This window comes from Spinacia oleracea, chromosome 5 (assembly GCF_020520425.1).
Source record: "Spinacia oleracea cultivar Varoflay chromosome 5, BTI_SOV_V1, whole genome shotgun sequence".
In the NCBI taxonomy this organism is placed as follows: Eukaryota; Viridiplantae; Streptophyta; class Magnoliopsida; order Caryophyllales; family Amaranthaceae; genus Spinacia; species Spinacia oleracea.
The window spans coordinates 4,147,593-4,168,925 of NC_079491.1; the positions used below are offsets into that span (position 1 = coordinate 4,147,593).

Consider the following 21,333-nt stretch of genomic DNA (forward strand, 5'->3'; position numbering starts at 1 on the left):
GCATCAAATGAACGCTCTTCCTCGGGATCAAACACCTTGTAGTTGAAGACGCCAATCTTAGCGTCATCAACCTATTAAGCAGCAATGGAAAAGGTTCCTTGGACGATCTTTTCTACTATATTTTCCGGTAGACAAATCAGGATTCAAATTTTATGGCTAAAACGGTCATAAATACCCTTCCATGCTTTATTAATTTAATTCTTGTAATGATTTGTTCTCCTCTGTATTGAAGGGCTAATTTTTATTTCCTTGTCAAAAAAAAAAAGAACTTTTCCCACTGGTTCTAAGATATAATACATTTAACCATTTTAAACAAGACATTACTCCGTTTAAGCTATAGCTTCACCTCACTTTACAGAAGTTACAACACATAGCCACCAAAACAAAGACGATGACACAAAAGCACACATCAAAAAGCATAATAAGAGTAAAGGCCAAATTAATCACAATTCATCCATTACCACAAAAAAATTCATAGAACTCTTGACATAGTTTAAAATAAGAACATTCGCGTGACTCTCTGCTGTAAGTCTAGTAATCTTTCACCAATGCCACTATCAGTAATTGGGGGTACACAAGCAACATATCAGCAAAGGAAAAATTGTCGACAATTGCCAAGGAAGATGCACCAAAAAAAGAAAGCTGCCACACCGATGTACACAACCAGTCAAGCACCTCAACATCACTAATTCCTTACTTCTTCTTAGCTTCTGCGGCTTTAGTCTTCAAAAAGAAACAAGAATAACAAGGTTAAAAACATTGGGTACAGCAATTACACTGATGTCTGTTTGGTTTGGTGTTAAAACGTTTTCAGTGCAAAATGTTTGGTTCCTTAAAAGAAGAAAATGGGAGAAGATGGTGAAGATTGAGGGGAAGAAGAGAGAGGGAGATAAGGAGGAAAGATGAAAAAGTAATTTCACTTCCTTTCAAATGGAAAAGGTTTTTCCACCTTTGAGGAATTGAGGGAGTTATGGAAAATTATTTTTCTATCTCTTGTCAAAATAATCAAGGTAAAATGATTAAAAAGGGGAAAATTATTTTACATTAAAACGTTTTACATTCTACCAAAAGGAGCCAAAGTGTTGAAGAAAAATGTTTTAAATTTATATGGGAGGACAATTTCATTGTGACATGAAACAAAGTAGGCAATAAGCCAACAAAGGTGAATGTCATACCTTCTTCACACCACGAATCTTCTTTGCTCTGTTCTTTCGCTCCTTCATTTGTTTCCTAGACTTCTCGATCTTGGTTGCTAATCCATTATGCAGCAAAGAAAAAGAAGCGGCAAAGGGGCCATTCAGTAAAGAATATTACGCATAAGATAAAAAGCACGAATACAAGAAAAAAGGGGTAAAGATAATTATTAATTACTCTGATCAGCCTGTACTTGGGCTCGAATTTCTTTGCACTATCAACAGAATCATAAATCAAACCAAATCCAGTTGATTTACCCCCTCCGAAGTGAGTACGGAACTTAAACATGAAGATGGAGTTCAAATCATTCACATCATAGATCCTAGCCAATTTTTCCTTCAACTCATCCTTCAGAGAAGAAAAGAATGCAGTAAGACATTTGGCAAACAAAAACAAAAGACATCAAGGTTTGCAGGTTTGCACACTAAGGATATAAAAGCAGCAATAAAATGTTAGGTTATGATACATATGACAATTCATAAACCATGCGGAAAAACCATTTAGCCAGGAATACATATTATTTACACATAATCATATAGCATAGTTTAGATGCATACTCTTTGTTGCGTGCCTTCCCTAGCTGCGCCCGAACCGAACAAGAACAAGTCTTTAGGACTCCAAGTGTCGTCCCTCCGTAGATAGTCCACAGCACGTCCGGATCCGCCTTAAGATTGACCAACTAGAATCGCCCTTAAGGTACTAATAATTTCGGCACTTTTAGGCAAGGTATGTGACTGAATTTTTCTCTCAAAAACTCACTTTGAATACTTTAATAATCTATGTAAATATGTGACCCTAGGCACCTATTTATAGAGTTATGGAAAAGGTTTTGGAATCCTATTAGGATACTAATTTATTTAATTATAATCCTACTAGGACTCTAATTAAATAATCATTATCTAATAGTTTTAGGATTTAATCATATTTCGAATCCCGATTGCTCTAGGATTCCCGCACAAGCATTGCATGAGCACCGTACACCCTCGCAAGCCTTGCGGCCCACGCTAGGCGCGCAGCGCTCGGCCCACTGCTGTGCTCTCGCGCGCGCGCCCCAGGCCTTGGCTGGGCCTGGCCTTGCGCTGGGCCTGGTCGAGGCTTGGCATGCGATGGTGCGTGTTGGCTCGCTGGGCGATGGTCTGGCTTCGTGCTGGGCCTTCGTCTAGCGGGCCTCGTCCGATGCTAATTCGTACGATACGCTTCCGATTAAATTCCCGATTCCGGAATTCATTTCCGATACGAACAATATTTAATATTTCCGATTCCGGAATCAATTTCCGTTTCGAACAAATATTTAATATTTCCGTTTCCGGAATTATTTTCCGATTCCGATAATATTTCCGATTCTGACAATATTTCCGTTTCCGGCAATATTTCCGATTCCGGCAATATTTCCATTTCCGATAATATTTTCCGATACGTACCATGTTTCCGTTTCCGGCAACATCTACGACTTGGATAATATTTATATTTCCGATACGATCCATATTTCCGTTTCCGGCAATATCATCGTTTCCGGAGTATTCATTTCTTGCCTGTGACGATCTCAGCTCCCACTAAAACCAAGATCCGTCGATTCCGAATATCCATAGATGGAGTATTTAATGCCATTAAATACTTGATCCGTTTACGTACTATTTGTGTGACCCTACGAGTTCAGTCAAGAATAAGTTGTGGATTAATATCATTAATTCCACTTGAACTGAAGCGGCCTCTAGCTAGGCATTCAGCTCACTTGATCTCACTGAATTATTAACTTGTTAATTAATACTGAACCGCATTTATTAGACTTAACATTGAATGCATACTTGGACCAAGGGCATTATTTCCTTCATAAAACTCTCCACCTTTCTCAAGCAATCTTGGCATACATAAATACAGAGTAAAATAATATTTAACTATAACAACATAGAGAAATTTGACAGTACATTGTTCTTTAAAGTTGCAAAGACACAGACTGAGGGAAAATCATTGACAATGCAACAATCAGCAAGCAAAAATGACAAATAACACCCTCTAATAGAAAGGTGAGTATTAAACACCAAATTATCCATTAGTTTCCAATGCAAAGAGTAAATAAGTAGCAGCGTAATTAGGATATGATTTAGGATACAATGTAAAAGATGACAATAACTGCACTCCATACTGTAACTAACAGTGTCAGGTTTGGCTCAAGGAACTAACTAAACGCATTATGTTTGCATAATGTATTAAGCATCATATCAGATTATCAGAGGATTATTATCAAGATTAACTCCCTTTACAATTTACAAACTTGTACATGTTTCTATCCTTAGCACCAATACATACACTACAATATGACAATGCAACAATCAACAAGCAAAAATAACAAATAAAACCCTCTAATAGAAAGGTCAGTATTAAACACAAAATGACCAATTAGTTTCCAATGCAAATAGTAAATTAGTAGCAGTGTAATTAGGATACGAATTAGGGTACAATATACAAAATGACAATAACTGCCCTCCATACTGTAACTAATAGCGTCAGGTTTAGCGCAAGGGACTAACTAAAAGCATTATGTTTGCATAATGTATTAAGCTACCATCATATCAGAGGATTATTACCAAGATTAACCCCCTTTACAATTTAACTAAAAGCATTATATTTGCATAACGTATTAAGCTACCATCATATCAGAGGATTATTGTTTCTGGCCTTAGCACCGATACATACACTACAACATGACAAGACGAGCACCAGAATACATTACAATATCATCAATGACACATCATTCAACAACAAAATCAATGAATAAGCTTCCTCAACAGATAACCAAGTATAATCATCAACTAATGATTTCAGAAAATTACAATAAATCACAAGGAATACTAAACAAACATTACAATATTTATTTTTAAATAAAATAATCAATTAAAGCATAAAATACAATGCGGTAAAGGATCGCAAAAAAGAAGATGATACCTTTGATACGTTGGCGCTACCAGGGTGAAGAACATCAATGACCTGAAATGCAACAAACGAATCAACGAAATTAAATTAGGGTTTGAGAAGTTATAGAATAACAATTTGAGAAAAAAATCAATCGAGAAAAGAGGGAGAAGAACTGACGAATTGCTTCCTAGCCTGAGAGAAGACGATTGGTCATGAACTTGCGAGTTCGGATTGTTACTGCCTTTTCCGCCATTGTTGTAATTTCACTCTCTTCTTCTCTCTTCTCTGGTGCAGGGATTTGCGGCTGATTCCAACTTCAAGGGTTCACGGCGAAACGAGAGAGAGTAAATCAAAGAAGAAGGTGAAACACTCAGTTAGGGTTTAGTATTCCGGCTTTTGGGTCTTTGGGGTTTTTTATCTCTTTCTTCGTTTGGGCCGAATAATTTAGCCCAATGTTGGCCATTAACGAGATTTTGAAAACTTAAATTAAATTGGGTAAATTTGCAAAAAAAAATCCTTTATAATCCAAATCTCACGAAAAAGAAACTCACATTTCTTCTTTTCGAAAATATCGCACCATAGTTGACTTTTACTTCTTTAATAACTACTTGGACTCTTAATATCTCAAATCCTGTGCACGTAAAAATTATAAAAAATTAATATATAGAAAATATATACCGATACGAATATATAACATGACCCACATGACCAAAATTTATTACGTACGAATCACAAAAATTGTCCAAAGTCGTAGTGTGAATAGTGTAAAAAACAAATGATGCGATATTTCCGGAACGGAGAAAGTATAATTATTTTTCTAAAAGCACACTTTAATATAATTTTTTTTTTTGCAAAAGACAACCAAATGAAAGTTTCCGGCAATGACTGAGTTTTTCTAGGCATTGACTTACACGTGAGCAGCACGCGTGGCTTCATTTTACGCGTTAACTTGTGAAAACTAGCATGTTAGTGAAACGAAACAGCTTCCCTTAAAAAACGACACACTGTATCAAAATTGAGCACTACCAAAATAAACATCACTTTAATAATGCGTTTTGTTGAAATGTAGCAAAATGAAGCCACACGTGCTGCTCACGTTCACGTGCAAGTCAATGGCCGATAAAACTCAGTCAATGCGAAAACTTCCCTTAGGTTGTATTTCGCAAAAATATTTACATTACGGTATGATTTAACCAAAAAATTAATGCCACACTATTCGTCGCCCGCTTTTACACATGTCGCCCGTTTTTTTAATTTTGAAAACACGATATTACCCTTATACACCCCACCCCCAAACCCACCCCAACTCATACATCACTTTCTCTTTCCATAATATTTCCACCTCCTTTCCATCGGTGCCACCCACTGCCGGCACCCACCACCGTCATCCACCACTTCCACCCACCACCGCCATCCACCACCACCACCCACTACCTCCAATTACCACAGCCACCCACCATCGCGATCCACCACCACCACCTCCAACTACCACAACCACCCACCACCATCCATAGCCGGAGAAATCATCCCTATTCACCTCACTAACACCGGTGCACCACCATCCACGAATGATCTGTTTTTTTTCCACCACCAAACTCGTCGCACCACCATGAACGAGTTTGAAAAGGATCCCAAAAAGAAGTCAAAGACTAGCTCGTCGGGTCAAGTAGAACGGATGCCGTCTCCACCATCGGTGACGACCGAGTTACAGGTTAAAATTTTTTAAATTCATTTTTTTAACGGAATAGGATCAGAAATCCTATTCTTACCTAGGTTATGGAATATGAATTTCAACCCTATTCCATGTAAAACACGAAATAGGAATCTTGACCTTATTCTGTATTTTACCTGAAATAGTGCTAAGAACCCTATTCCATTCCTAGGTAGGAATAAAAATATTCACCCTATTCTTATCTAGGTATGGAATAGTGAATTTCAACAGGCCAAATTTTGAATTATAAAAGATCGGACAAATTTGCCATTAAAAAAGTACTTCCTAAATACGGAGTATATTAGGGAAAGAAAATCGTAATCCCCAAACACTCACCTTTCTCCCCAAAACATGGGTCGACCATCATCCGTGATTGAAATCCCAGAGCGCCGGAACCACCGCAATTCACCGGAATCTGACGACTCCAGAGATCGTTACCGTCGCCGGAGAAGCCGCAGTCCATCTTATGGCCGGTATTCTCCAGAGATTCACCGCCGTCGCCGCCCTGATTCCCCCGACAGAAGAAGAAGCAGCAGAAGAAGTCGTAGCCCTATTCGTAGGCGGAGCCCCGAGTATCGGGAACCTAGGAGGGATAATTACAGGAGAGAGGGAAATGCTAGGGTACCGGAGGAGGAATCGGATGAGGAATTGCGAGGGTTGAGCTTCGAAGAGTATCGGAGGCTGAAGAGGCAGAAAATGAGGTTGACGCTGAGGAAGACCTTCTGGAACATCACGCCTAGTCCTCCTCGCAATGAAAACGACGCGTTTTATGACCGTGAAGAGGAGGCAGAAGAGGTGGGGGAGGAAGGCGGTGGTGATTTGAGGAGAGAGAAATCGAATTCTAGGTCTGCGAGTTCAGATTCTGAATCGCGAAGTTCGAGTTCGGAATCGGAGGATTCTGATAGTAGGAGGAAGAGGAGGAAGAAGCGGATTAGCAAGGGTAAGAGTAAGAGTAAGAGTTCGAGGCGAAAGAAGAGTCGGAAATCGGTTGATTCAGATGAAGATTCTGATAAAAAAGAGAGTGAAGATGAGTATTCAAGTGATGATGACGAGGAAAGAAAAAGAAGAAAGCGAAAATCGAAATCGAAATCGAGGAGTAGTAGAAGTAGTAGGAGTAGCAGGAAGAAGAGGGGAAGAAGTAGCAAGAGAAGGAGGAGAGAGAGTGATTCAGAGGATGATAGCAAAAGCGAAGACGAAGAAGGAGATGAACGCAAGGAGAAATCAAAGAGGAGTAGCAAGAAGAAGAAGAGTGATGAAGGTAACAGCAGCAGTGCATCTGAGAAAGAAGAGAAGATCGAATTAGATGAAGCAAATATAGATGAGTTAAACCCAGAAGCCTTGGCATTGAAGGAGATGTTGGAATCCCAGAAAATGGCTGCAGCTTTGATCAATGAGGCACCAGTTGGTCCACAGCCATTGCCGAAAGCTGAAGGTCATATTAGCTATGGAGGTGCACTTAGGCCTGGTGAAGGTGATGCAATTGCACAGTATGTTCAACAAGGGAAGCGTATTCCACGTCGTGGAGAAGTTGGGCTTTCAGCTGATGAGATTTCAAAGTTTGAGACACTTGGGTATGTGATGAGTGGTAGTAGACATCAGAGGATGAATGCCATTCGTATTAGGAAAGAAAACCAGGTTTATAGTGCAGAAGATAAGCGTGCTTTGGCTATGTTTAACTATGAAGAGAAGGCGAAGAGGGAGTCGAAGGTTATGACGGATTTGAAGAGGCTTGTTCAACGTACTATTGGGGAAGAAGTTGATCCTAACCATGATCCATTCGGTCCCAAGGATGATGATGATGTTGAACCGTAATGTACTGTATGTTCATTCGTTGTTCCCTTGATTTCCATTTTAGGTTAAAGATGTTGGTGATTTGCTTACTAGTTATTTGACTTGAGCTATTAGTTGGATATGGGCTTTGTTGAATCTTGATATTGCTGATGTTCTCAATTTGTATTTGATTATGTACTGCTTTGCAATGTTATTACCTTATTAGTTCAAATGATGACTGAGAAACACGAGTATTTGATAGACTAAATACCATTCTCTATCTGTCCTAGAAATTTGTCTAGGTAAAATATGCATGTTGAACCGTAATGTACTGTATGTTCATTCGTTGTTTCCCTTGATTTCCATTGAATGATTAGATTAAAGCTGTTGGTGATTTGCTTACTAGTTATTTGACTTGAGATATTAGTTGGACTTTGTTTAATCTTGATTTTGCTGATGTTTTCAATCTGTATTTGATTATGTACTGCTAGTAGTATTGCAATGTTATGGCATGTTTGAATATTTGGAGTTGTTTAAATGATTATTGAGAAACACAGGTATTTTGTAGACTTAATACCATTCTCTAACTTTCCTAGCAATTTTTCTAGGTAGAATATGCATGATTCTATATAGTATGTTTAGGTCTCTGTATACTGCGGTCTATTGCTTCAATTTTTGTCTTCCACAAAGAAGAATTCTTGTTGCTCCAAATTGCATAAACCAAAGCTTGCTGCTATAGAAACCTTCTTCTGAAAAGCAGACTCCTTGCTTCTGTTCTGAATCCACCTCCACATCCCAATTAGGTTATCAACTTGTGTTCGCAAGTCATGCCTTGATCCGTTCCATACACAGAATAAGTTCAAGAGTTTTAGAATCTGAGGTTGATCCTAAATTTAATGGCCTTTTTTTATTGTCCATTGCTTCTTCCATCCAAGTCTTGTTGTATGCCCTTGGTGGCGGAACTCGGACATTATGGTGGAAATTTTGCATGTTCAATTGGACATAACTTTTAGCATGATTCCTCTTAAAATTTGCTTATTTATTACAACTGCTGTGTAACTGTGAAGGGTTCAAAATTTTGCAATTATGGTTAAAAAAAATAGGTTTAACAAACTGAAATAAACACGGTATTAGTTGCTAAAAGTGCTGTTTTGGTTGTCAAGTTAAGGTTGGTCAGTGTTTTTCTCAACCGGGGTACTTCACCAGATTTTTCACCGTACAACCACTTCTAAGGCTATTTTTTTGTTCATTTGCTAATTTGAACTCCGCAAGCTCCAAATGAGCATAGAAAAGAGGTTTGGTTGTACCTTGAAATTGGTACGTAGGTAATTGAGATCTGTATTTTAGGAGTTTGGATTAATTATGGTCTACATAATAGTTAACTCAACCAGCTTGCTGTTTATAAAAATAAATTCAGTAGTACAGTTTGCTGTTAGAAGGTCAATTTGTGGTCTGATAATGAAAACTTGTTTGGCGCTTATTTGGTAGTATTAAGCTGCTTCTGCAGATGCTACCAAAAGGCGAATGCAGGAGCTTGTATAAGTTGATTAGAATTGTTTATCAATTATTAGAGAATACCATACTTTGAGATATTAAATTAGTCATTTAGCTTGAGCTAATCAACTGGAGGGTTGAAATTAATGTAACAGGCTTACAGGCAATTGATCCGACTTAAATGGAGATATGTCTTGAGTGCATCTGTTGTTGGAGAGACTAGATGAGTTCTTAGGTCTGAATGTCCACTTATATTGGCTTAAATTTAATTTTTGGATGAAGTGAGTAAATTATTATCAGTAATAATAGCAATCATAATGTTTTTGCATCAGTTCAATTCTGAACTCATAATTTACACAATAAAATCATGGTGGATACTAGTAAGTAGTTACTGCTTAATGATCAAATAAGGAATATGCGTGATGAAGTTAGACTGTTATCGTTCTGGCTTATTGGCTTGAAGCCCTTGATTACAATATGATAGTTTATTTTAGACATATTAATGTGGAAGTTGTCCAGTAGATGAACTTGCTGAATCAACCCTTTTGTTAAAGCTTAGAATTAGGAGCTATATTCTTAGATAATTAATTAATGTCCCTTACTATGAGCCCTACGTTTTGCACATCCAAAGCTATAAAAATAAGCAAGCAGGAACCAACATTCTAAGTGAGTGATCCTTATGTGGATGTGCAGTAAATAAACTGTGTCTTCTTTGCTTCTTATTGCCAAGATAAAATCGATCCTTATGTTGTATTCTGTTTTGGATAATTGGCGGGACAACTTGTTTTTGCATTTTGATAGCATCACTAATATAGGAGCATGAAACTAAGTGAAATCGATCGTGTTTAAAGTGCTCCTTCCTGTTTTGTTTTAAAGCACGTGATATAATCTTGATTAGGGGGGCAAATATCATGAAGTCAGTCCGGAGGAAAACAGTATTTTTTGAGGCGGTCTTACAGCTGCTATGAGCAAATGATAGTATAGAAGTTGCAACTGCTTGTTCATTTTATATAAAGAATCTAACATTGCTGATTTTTTAAAACTGTGTTAATGCAAAGATCTTCATTGCAGAAAAAGAGAGGTTAGGAGATCAAAATACTAGGTCCAGTGCCCCTTTATTCAAGGGCCATTCTAAGAATCGAACTCGGGAACTCTTGCTCCCGAAGCAAGAATCAGACCACTAAACCAAATGCCCTGATGTTTTTGTTATGCGTGCTGGATTCTTATTCCTTTATATTTGGTTATGTCTGGACATTTGTTAGATACCTTTTCTTCTGAGCTTTGGATATGCTAGTTTCTATGGATGGACTTCTGTAATGCTCTGGTACAGCACATAGCTGACAGGTTAGTTATGTGGTTCATTTGTTTTTCATATTAGGGTCTGAAAATTCTAATTACTGAGCTTTCAGTGTTGACCATTAGATCAAAATAACTTGTAGAAGTTAAACTAGGTTCTGCATTGTTTTGATTGATCAGGGGAATTCCTAGAATCAGACCTCTCTCACCCAAAACAAGAATCCTTTTTTTGCTTTGAGGATCTGATCTTTTGCTTAGTACTTGTTAGAGATCAATCACTTATCGGTGCAAATTCATTTTTCTTATCCTTTTGTTTGGCACAAAGTGACAGCACTCATCTGCAACTTATCTGCAACTGTGGTCAAATTTTATACCTGCTGATACTGGACTGAGTGGTGATTTTTCTGGTAAGGAAAGATAGGCAAGGAGAAAACACGGTTCTAGGATCTATTATTTGCCTTCATGGTTCCCGTCAAACAATGGTTCCATGAAGGCAAATAATAGATCCTAGAACCGTGTTTTCTCCAGTGATCCTATTGCAGATAATTAGTTAACACGATTGGATATATGGGGCATATTTATGTATCCAGAGTTCCAGACCAGGTGATTTAGGTAAGTTTCTCCGTAGGCAGTTCGTATAAGTAACATCTGTATTTGCACTTGAAACTTCTTGCACCCAAAACATGAAAATCATATGAAAGTTATTATCAGTTGATTTTTGAGAAACACCGAGTGTTTCCTATAATGGTGAGGTTTATTTGTTAAACTTTATTTGCTTTGTGTTGCAACTCACTCTTGCAAATGGCAGGGGAGCTTTTCTTCCTAGAATAACCTTTTATCGTAGAAGGCTAAGGTTAGGTCGCACAGCGCCATCACATTCGGAAAATAGAGAAGGCTTATCTTTTGATTTCACCATGTTTCATGGTAGTCTTTTGAGTAATATAATATGGTAAAATTTCTAGTGTTGTTGTGTTGGTCTTTTTGAGGAATCTGTTTGTCAACTGATGCCTTCAGTTTAACATTACAGGCCTTCATTTTATGGTATACAGATTACATTTCTTATCACTTGGTTTGTGGCTTTTCCTGTACTAGTACTTGTTAATATGCCCTATATGTTGCATTATGGGGTCATTATGATCTTCGGCCCCGTCAGGCGGTGGAGGTGGAGCCGTGGAGGCGGATGCTATCGTAAACCTTTATATGTAAGGATAGTGGTCATTAACTCATTACTAGGTTTGACAAGGATCAAAGGCTTATTGCTTTGAGATGTATTCACAACTTATGAAGGCTACTTGGCTAGATTGCTTGGTCAGTTCACGGGCCTGTGCCGGATATTCATAGCGTTAACCGGATCATCCTGAACTGCTAGTTCGACCCACCCATACTTAAACTCATGATCTCTCGTACTTTGATGTAAAATTTTAACCGTCACTCCAGAGATATGGAGTATAATTTATGACTACAAATTTTTTTTTTTTTTTTTAACTCAAGCCGACGTCAATATATTAATCACATACTAAAATGTACATAGGAGAAAACCCCTGCAAAGCAAGGGTAAAACTTTCAAAGTTGCAAAAGAAAAGACTTCACCTCCATGAATGGAGCAACCCCTAGAGAACCAAAAACTTGCCAAAAAGGGGTTTACAAACTGAATAAAACATAGCCTTGGTAGTCTTACGAAAATTACGAAAACAAGGTTGTATAAAAGAAACATCAAGCAAAGGAAGCAGGATTCTCCGTATAATCTGCAAAATCTTCCACCAAAAAGCTTGATCAAACTGCTGAAAATCACAGACTACAAAATTTTGAAAAGGGGAAAATTCACTCTTATGAATTCATGGAACTGTCAAAATGTATATCTGAATAACAACTTTTTTTTTTTCTTAATCTTTATTCATCTATAATTCCGTACTATATATTAAAAAATGTCTATAAGAAAGTATTCGTGGCACGTGACGCACAATTTATGGGTCGTTTGCTCCATGTAATTTTCATATATACATAAAAAGTTTCTCCACTAATCGAATCCTCCAGCACAATGGAACACTATACAAACCGATTAGTGTTGGGCGGTGTAGGCCAACATGCCTCATGCCTTAACGTGCCTTGTCAGAAACAGACTAAGGAAAAGTGCCAGACTCGTACTCTTCTATAAATGAGGCCCATACACGTTCAAGCTCGCTTTGACAGCGACCCTTTGCTATTTTAACATTTTTTGTTAATGCGTAATAAATAAGCATGTCTGCGTATAGACAGACGCGTTTTTTGTGTCAAATTTCTAAAATGATATCCATTAAAAACCTATGATCCATTAAGGTGCCTCTCATAGTGTGTTGTGCTTCCAAATTACAATGGGCTCATGCAGTGTTAGACAAATTTTGTGTCGGACTCGGACCACCAACATATCGGCTTGACCCATATCTAACACTAAAACTGACCCTAAATTGTGTCGGACTCGGACCACCAACCTATCGGCTTGACCCATATCTAACTAAAAAACTGACCCTAAATTCCATTAGAGGATATTATAACAATCAAAATGAATTTTTGGACAATGAATGTAAATTGAAACGTGATCAAGTACTCGTAGTAGCTCAGTAGGGAATGTATTCCTGGGTTTGAATATTTGGGATTTCCGTGACAGGTTTGAAAGATAATCTTCACTACAGCCTAAAAATGGCAGCTCTTCCACTTATTTCCCTCTCTCATCCCTTGCAAACCCATCTTCTTCACTTGCCCTCAACAAAATCCCAGCTCCATAGTCCAATATCATACCCTAAACTCTCATCCGGTGTTCTCCAATCAGTTAAATTTCGCAATAATTCTGCAAAATTGAGAAGCAAGTCCAATGACCCAGTTGAGGCTGACCCTTTGTTCAAAGATCAAGACGGCGTCGTCAGTGATATGGAAGGTTATCTCAATTCTCTCTCCCTCGAGTATGATTCTGTTTGGGACACCAAACCCTCTTGGTGAGATTTCTATTTGCAATCCTTTTAGCTTTTACTTAACCCAGCTACAATTAATTGTTTTTAGTTATTTCTGATTTGCCAATTTTAGTTATTTGTTAGTATTATAGATTTATAGGTTGTTAATTCTCCAATCATTGCTTTTCTTAATTCTCATTTTGTTTTGGGGTTGTCAATTGTTGTTCTTGAACACTTTTCTTGTTTGTTTGATGAAATTGAGGAACTATACTTGTATGTTTTAGCATTTACATATAATTATATAATGCGCTTGATTGTACCAAGAGATGTCATTTATGCCATGTAAGAGGTGGTCTCTTTCTCACAAATTGTTGAACAATTACTTGTAAGAAACTGTGATTATACAGCCCTCTTGTACAGTTTGGGAATTGTGAGAGGGGAAACCGAAAGCCCGTGCCTGTTCGGGATTCCAGGTGTAGCGCAGAGTTTGTTCATTGTATGTAGTGTCAAATTGAGCTAGGATATGTGAAAGCTGGTAAAAAAGCTTTAGATGTGTATCTTATAGCTTGGTTAGGTGGTTAATGGTTTTTTGGGAAGATAAAGTGGTGTGTACCTTGTAGCTCGGTTAGGTGGTAATTGTTGGGAGAATGAAGTGGTGTGTTCGTGTGTATCTTGTATCCGGTTAGGTTGTTAATTGTTTTTTGGGCGAATGAAATGGTGTGTTTGTGTATCTTGTAGCTCGGTTCGGTGGTTAATTGTTTTTTTGGAGAATAAGTGTTGTGTTTATGTATCTTATAGCTCGGCTAGGTGGTTAATTGGTTTTTGGAAGGATAAAGGGGTGTGTTTCTTGTAGCTTGGTTAGGTGGTTATTTTTTTTTTGGAAGAATGAAGTGGTGTGTTCGTGTGTATCTTGTAGCCGGTTAGGTGGTTAATTGTTTTTTTGGGAGAATGAGGCGGTGTTTGTGTGTATCTTGTAGCCCGGTTAGGTGGTTAATTGTTTTTTTGGGAGAATGAAGTGGTGTGTTTGTGTGTATCTTGTAGCCCGGTTAGGTGGTTAATTGCTTTTTGGGAGAATGCAGTGGTGTGTTCGTGTATCTTGTAGCTCGGTTAGGTGGTTAATTGTTTTTGGTTAATTGTATCTTGTAACTCTGTTAGCTCGGTTAGGTGGTTGACGGGTAGTTTCTGATTTGTAGCTTACACCACCTTTTGGTCCTTTTCAAAGCAGATATTCCATGTGCATAGTGTTATTTGTGGATGGTACTGGTTTTGGATTGACAGTTTTCCTTATGTTCCTTTTGGTTTTAAAGGCATTATGCTAAATTGGAGAAAGGGATTACAATACACTAAACTAAATGTATTTACCAATACTCCTCCTTTAATCCTTTTAACTGTTTTAAGTAGCAAGTGTCCCAATCGCTTCACAATCAGAGGCCAAACTCAAACGATCTCGACTCTTGAGACCCTTGATGGAGGGACAAGGACATGGTTATGGTAGTACTCCGTATGATTGTAAATTGCTACCTTGGATCCTGCTTCATGGCTGCTTCATGAGAAAATAGTTTGCTAGGAATTTGGGATTCATAACTTCCATTCTTGTCTAGTTTAAATCTGCAGGATTCAGAATTCCTTGATGCTTTTATGTTACCAATAACCTTCTTCAATGGATTTCCTGTTACCATTGTTAATCTCTTGATATGTTATGCCAGTCCAGACAAGTAAGATATACCTACATCACTATATTATCATTTGTCACATATTACAAGAGATAAACTATTATAATCTGTAATTAGGAAAGGAGGATTTTTTTTACAGCAAATGATCGAGGGGTTAATGTTTTTTATTCTTAAGGGTTCATCCCCGTTCATCCATCCCGAATTCCCGCAAGGGAGGAGTGGTTTGTTTATGTATTTTGAAGTTACGAGTGATTTGAAAAGGACATAAGAAAACATCTATTCTAAACATGAGTATACAGAGTGGTGATTTTCTTAAAGCTGCAGATAGCATACTTAACATACAACACAATATTTCGTGTTTGAACAAACAAATAATGTGTTCATTTTGTAAATTGAGATTGACCACTACTTTTTGTGTTATGATTTTTTTTCCAAAGTGAACATTTAATTTCATTGCTTCATTATCTTCATTTCCATGTTAGGTGTCAACCATGGACAATAGCCCTGACTGGAGTATCAGTGATTACATGCAGCTGGCTGGTTTTGCACTCCATTGTTGTTACTGTTTTGGCTTCCACTGTAATCTTTGCATGGTGGTACATCTTCCTATATTCATATCCTAAGGTTTGTGCTTCTTCTTCTTATATTACAACTTGTATATTACATGTGGTCTATATGGAGAGTTGTCTCAGTGTTTCTTTTGGTTCCGTGAAATCAGAAAAATGTTCAACCATAGAGTTCGAATATCCCCTTTTCAGTCTCTGCTGATGTATGCTGTCCTTGAGTTATTCTAGAATTTTATTACATGGGTGAAGCATATTTCACTGGGTTTGAAGGATATATAAACATATTTGCTTGGTTGGTCTTCTCTGCTTACTCTTCCCCGCTTACTCTTCCCCGCTTACTCTTCCCCTTCCTGTCTGGCTTGATTGCTCGACTGGCTTTTCCAACTTGGTGCTTCTTGTACTCGAGAAGCTCTAAATATATAACAATGGCATTCTCAATTTGCAACACAACCCCAATATACCCAGAAATGCCCCCTATGTGTAAAAAATGGTTATGGGGCGGGTCGGGCCCACATGTTGCGGTCTAAATGGGCCGGGGCCGCACCAAACCCACGTTGCATCGGGGCGGGGCGGGTCAAAAAGTTGAAAACAAGGCCCGGGCCCACGGGCTGCCGTGCCAGCCCATCATGCCTAAGCCAATTTTACTAAATTTAGTGTGCGTTGTCGTGCCGTGTCTTGTCGTGTTTCTTCCCAAAAAAATTGGAGCACAGGCCCCGCCCACAACTTCGTGCGCATGTTAGGCCAGGCTTTTTCATGTCGGGTCGGGCCTCGGGGTCTGCCCGACCCACATCCATCTTTACCTATGTGTATCAGAATAATACCCCTTTAAGTTTCCCTGATTCACAAAATACCCCTGCAGTATGCTTTTTTTATGAATTAGGCAATTCTTTCTTGTACACCTCTTAAATGAGGTTAACCGTTAACCCATTGTAATTAGACTTGAAAAACATGCAACTTTAGTTTTGATTAGCTTTGAAGAGGAATGGTTTGAAGAGGATTACACAATGAAATTGTTATTACCACTTTTTTTCAGTCATATTCAGAAATGATTGCTGAGCGAAGAAAAAAAGTGAAAAATGGCTCAGAGGACACTTACGGATGGACAAAGAACCAGTGATTTACAATAAGCAACACCACACTAGAAGGGTCCTTTCTTTCTCCCTGTTTCGTATCAAAAGCCAGGGTAGAGTAATTGATCATAATCTGCATGGGAATTAATCTGAACCCTTCACAAATGGCTATTGACAGTTTGACACAAGACAAGGCAGAATGTTGGAACTGTGTTGTACTTTGCAAATTTGTTTTGAGAGATTCAATTTGTATGTGAATAGTTATCATAATCACGAATCATCCAGTTATCACACTGTATCGTGATTCATCAGTATTGTACAGTTGTAGGCCTTGTTCTCTTCACCTGATCTGGTCTGATTTATCTAATTTATGGTGTGGTCTGATTGTTTCCTATGGGTGCTTTTTGTTTTTTCTGGTTTGTCTACGGAGTAATAAGCAATAAGAATCGAAAAGAACAGAGCCATACTTGTAAATTCCAATTTAACATCAAATGATTTCACTCCAAGAAGTTTTCTTGCGGCATCCTTGCAATTCACCATTGACATAAAGATTTTGTTTGTGATGTTGAACCAGCACAATTGGTTATTGGTCATACAACAATACATTCTCTGCACCTAACTGTAAATTTAGAAAATTAAACCACAACTGAAAACCATCAAGAATCGATTTCAATGCAGAAATGGCACACATCTACTACCTCCGTTTCTGAAAGTTCTTTACGCTTTGGAAAATGTGTTCAAAGTATAAAAACTTTTACCGTAAATTCTCTCTATTATATACATCAAAACGTTACATGTAAGATCTTGTCAGATTGGTCTCGATATGTATTTTCAGATTATCAAATTTTTATAATTTTTTCACATACGAAATTGGATATATTAGTAGTTAAATATTGCATTGGAGTTCGTGCAAATAGTAACTGTAAAGATCTTTTTGAAACGGAGGAAGTAAAACACATTTCTAAACAACCTCCGCAATTGTCAGCACGTCTTAAGGATACATTTGAGAGTTTTCTTGATAGAACAAGCCCAACACAAGGAGGTTTTATGTGATTTCGGGCATATAACACAACTTTTATTTACAAATTATAATCGGAAAAACAAGGACTCGGAATTTCCCTCATCCTATTACAGGATTTATCGTAGGAACTTCAACAAAAGTAGGGTTTTAGGGTTTAGGAACTTCAACATGATTTTGGAAATTATCTTTTTGATTGAGAAATCATGCATTCTGGACCCAAATTCGAACACTTCTATCTTTGTCCAAGCCAGCTGAAGCAATCATGTTCCGCTTTGGATGGCACGAGACTGAAACCACAGTGTCAATATGGCCTTCGATTCTTTGGATCAAGTTCCTTCCTTGAAGATCCCACAAGTAAATACAGTGATCTTCTGATCCACTTACAATATACTTTCCATTTGTTACAGAGAAAGTTGGGGTTATACAATATACTTTGTTGGTATGCCCCTGGTACATTTTCAAGAACTTTCCTGTTAAGTAGTTGGAGAGCCTCTGCAACCAAAACATAAGAGCAAAACAGAGGAAATGAAAGCATGTTAGATCGACAAAAGGGAGTTTTAATAGAATGCTAGTTAACAGCTATTAAGTTTTCGATAAGACCTAAACCAAATTTCGAAGGGTGGAAAACTGCTTTCAACTTCTAAGTAATTCTACCATAAAGAAGGCCGAGGCCCGACACGAAAAAAAGCCCGGCCCAAGGCGGCCACATATTTTTTGGAAAAAGCACAACAAGGCACCGCAAGACAAAGCACGATAAATTTAGTGAAATTAGGCTTAAGCCCGATGGCCCGGCCTGGCACGACAGCCTGTGGGCATGGGCCATGTTTTTGAACTTTTCAGACCGACCCGGTGCATAACGGGCCTAGTTTGGGCCCGGCCCGAAGCCTGACCCGGCCCACAACCATCATTACCCCGCGGTCACAGTCTCACAGACATGTAAACCTTACGTAAACAAATTAATCCATACTCCTGCCAGAAAAACACCCAGTTTTGGGACTACACAACTGTCTGCTGAAGCATACAAGGCTACAAGTGCAGATTTTGTCACCATTTTACACAATCTAATTTCTATCAGCTTTGTGGATTGAACTTGTAATTAGAAAACAAAACTTGAAGCATTGTTTTCAAGTCATAAGCCAGTAACACTGTTTTCTAAGAATTACAAGAATCATAATTTGAAAAATCATATAGAATGCTGCAGTAGAGTTCTGAGGACAGCATGACGAGCACAATGTCGACAAATTTCCATAACAATAATTTAGTGAAAACACTCGCATGTGAGCTCCTAAAAACCAACAAGTGGTTTTGATAGGGAAACTAAACTCATATCCTAGAGTGAATCCAGTGAACTTTTCATTTATATGAAAAATCAAAAAGGAGAAAGAATGACTGTGTAATCAAGCCAAAACACAAATCAAAGATGATAGAGAAGACAACCTTTAAATACAACTCCAATTAGTAACCCATATACACAAGCTGTCATAATCATCTCAAATTCAAAGACAACATTATGCATGCCGAGTCACATTTTATCAAATAAAACAATGAACAGCCAATAACCGCGATCTACACACTGCTGAATACAACATCAACTCATTTTCTTTCAAAACAAAACATCTCCTTTTGTACTCGTTAGAGTTGTCATACACTCCAATCCAGATTGTCGTTAAATGATGTTAGTTATAGGAAACATAAAAGCTTATACTGTGTCATAGGATTCATCTCTAAATAGTTATTATCTCATCCTTCCAAATAGAAAGTTACTGAAGGAAAAGTAGAAACTACTTCAATCAAAAAGATAAGCACCAAATTTGAGTCAATCAGACAAAGCAAGCTACTGCTGCTGCTACTCCTACCATAGAATGGCTCAAAATTGCTAATTCCACATTAACAAAAGGGCTCATCTTTTAGACTTTTACTATCTACACTCAACAAGCTGCCAAAATACAATGACTAATTCAATCAATCAACATAAAATCTAAAACCTGCTATATGCCAACAAGCAAAAAGGACTCAGCTAGTCAGCTAAATCCAGAAACTCCTCTAATTTTTGAATTGATGGACTTCTCTCTTTAGTTCCTTATTACCAATATAATCCTAGCATTAATTTGAAAAGTATTTCTCCAAAAACGAGTTAATCAGAGAAAGCGAGCTGCTGCTAGCCTGCCACCACTAGTCCACTACAACTGCTATCAAAAACTGAAATCCTAATTACATCTTTTACTATTAAAGCTCGACAAGCTGCCAGATTCAACGCCGTGGCTAATCCAATCAATCAACAAAAACCAAAAGCCCGCTAAATGTAATAAAGCGATAAGGACTCAGCTATCCACCATCAGCTCACTATTCCAAGACACTAAAACTAATCCTAATTCATTAAATCCAGAAAAACTCAAATCTCCGAAATTCGATGAACTTCTCTTTCATTCCATAATTCCTCTAATTACCATTACAGAAACCGGAATCCTCGATTCACAAAACCCAGTTAATTCTTTAGTATTGGTATTAAACTAGCAGTAATTCGAACGGTTTTCTACTGATTTTCAGCATTTATCTCCAATAAAGTCAATTGCTTCCTATCAAACCATTTCCATAATATATCAGCATTTGGATTGCAATGCATAATCTTGCAAAGTGACAACAAAAAATGAACTTCCCATTTAGAATTGTTATATAGTCTTGCAAATTCTCCAAAAAAAATGATAAAGAGAAAGAATTATTACCAAGGTGTTATCCAGAGTGGCAACAAGAATAAACTTCCCATTTGGAGAAAACTTAGCAAAGGAAACCCCAATTTTATCATCAATCAACACCTTTAAACAAACCCCAGTAGCAGTATCCCAAATCTTGCAACTCCCATCATGTGAACCCGAAACGATCAACGATCCATCCGGGTTAAAGCTAACAGAAGTCACTGGCAAAGAATGGCCACGAATCACATGAACAGTCCGACCCGTTTTCACATCCCATACCCGAATTGTCTCATCAAACGACCCAGAAACAATCAAATTGGAAGGATGATTAAAATTGACGCAGAAAACGAAACCGGAATGACCTCTAAGAGTTTTAACACAGTCGCAAGAGGAGGCGCGTGCGTCCCAAATGCGGAGAGTGGTGTCGTCTGAAGCAGAGACGATGTAATGTGAGTCTGAGGACCAGGCAAGGTCGGAAATTCCTTCAGTGTGGCCGACGAGGAGAGAGATCAGGGTTAGGGTTTGGGAGGAGTAGAGAGCTAAGGTTTTGTCGAGGGAGGCGGAGGCGAAGAGTTCGCCGTCGTTGGAAAATTTGACGCAGGAGACGGCGCGCTTGTGGGTGTTTAGGGTTTTGTGGAGGCGATACGGTTGATATGGCGGTGGTTGTTGGGGTTGTCCGGCGGACATTGTTAGGGTGGAATGTGGTGGAGTAAAGTTGCTTTATGTCTCATTTTTGGTTCACGAATAGAAGAGGATTATATGAAGGGTCTTTTTTGAGGAATGTTAAACCTCAGTTGCTTGTGTGCATATGGACACAAGTGACCTCAAAACAACTATTTTTAGTACCAACACAGCATATGTCAATACCAATAACACAAATAATGTGTACTCTGTATTAGTACTTCTCAGCAATGTATTGGTATACCAATACCATACTAGTCTTAGTACCAATAACAAATTAGCGGATACCAATTACAAGCCACTTGTGTCCACATGGACACAAGCCAC

General features: G+C 38.1%; 3 protein-coding genes and 1 pseudogene across 3 annotated transcripts; 2 read left to right on the forward strand and 2 right to left on the reverse strand.

Annotated features, from left to right (window-relative positions):
• Nucleotides 1-681: 681 nt before the first annotated feature.
• LOC110783061 (40S ribosomal protein S24-1-like) lies at nt 682-4,360 on the reverse strand (annotated as a pseudogene).
• A 1,741-nt stretch (nt 4,361-6,101) lies between these two features.
• On the forward strand, nt 6,102-7,820 carry LOC110783036 (uncharacterized). The gene has a single exon (XM_021987334.2). It carries the CDS (start codon nt 6,170-6,172, stop codon nt 7,628-7,630), a length of 1,461 nt encoding a protein of 486 aa, XP_021843026.1. The 5' UTR covers nt 6,102-6,169; the 3' UTR covers nt 7,631-7,820.
• Nucleotides 7,821-12,935: 5,115 nt separating this feature from the next.
• Nucleotides 12,936-17,005, forward strand: LOC110783024 (uncharacterized). The gene is made up of 3 exons (XM_021987325.2): nt 12,936-13,347; nt 15,458-15,599; nt 16,575-17,005. Exons 1-3 carry the CDS (start codon nt 13,055-13,057, stop codon nt 16,656-16,658), a joined length of 519 nt encoding a protein of 172 aa, XP_021843017.1. The 5' UTR covers nt 12,936-13,054; the 3' UTR covers nt 16,659-17,005.
• Nucleotides 17,006-17,515: 510 nt separating this feature from the next.
• Nucleotides 17,516-21,095, reverse strand: LOC110783008 (COMPASS-like H3K4 histone methylase component WDR5B). Its single transcript, XM_056828076.1, has 2 exons — nt 20,356-21,095; nt 17,516-18,124 (listed from the first exon to the last, which is right to left on the reverse strand). Exons 1-2 carry the CDS (start codon nt 21,010-21,012, stop codon nt 17,834-17,836), a joined length of 948 nt encoding a protein of 315 aa, XP_056684054.1. The 5' UTR covers nt 21,013-21,095; the 3' UTR covers nt 17,516-17,833.
• Between the last annotated feature and the right edge of the window lie 238 nt (nt 21,096-21,333).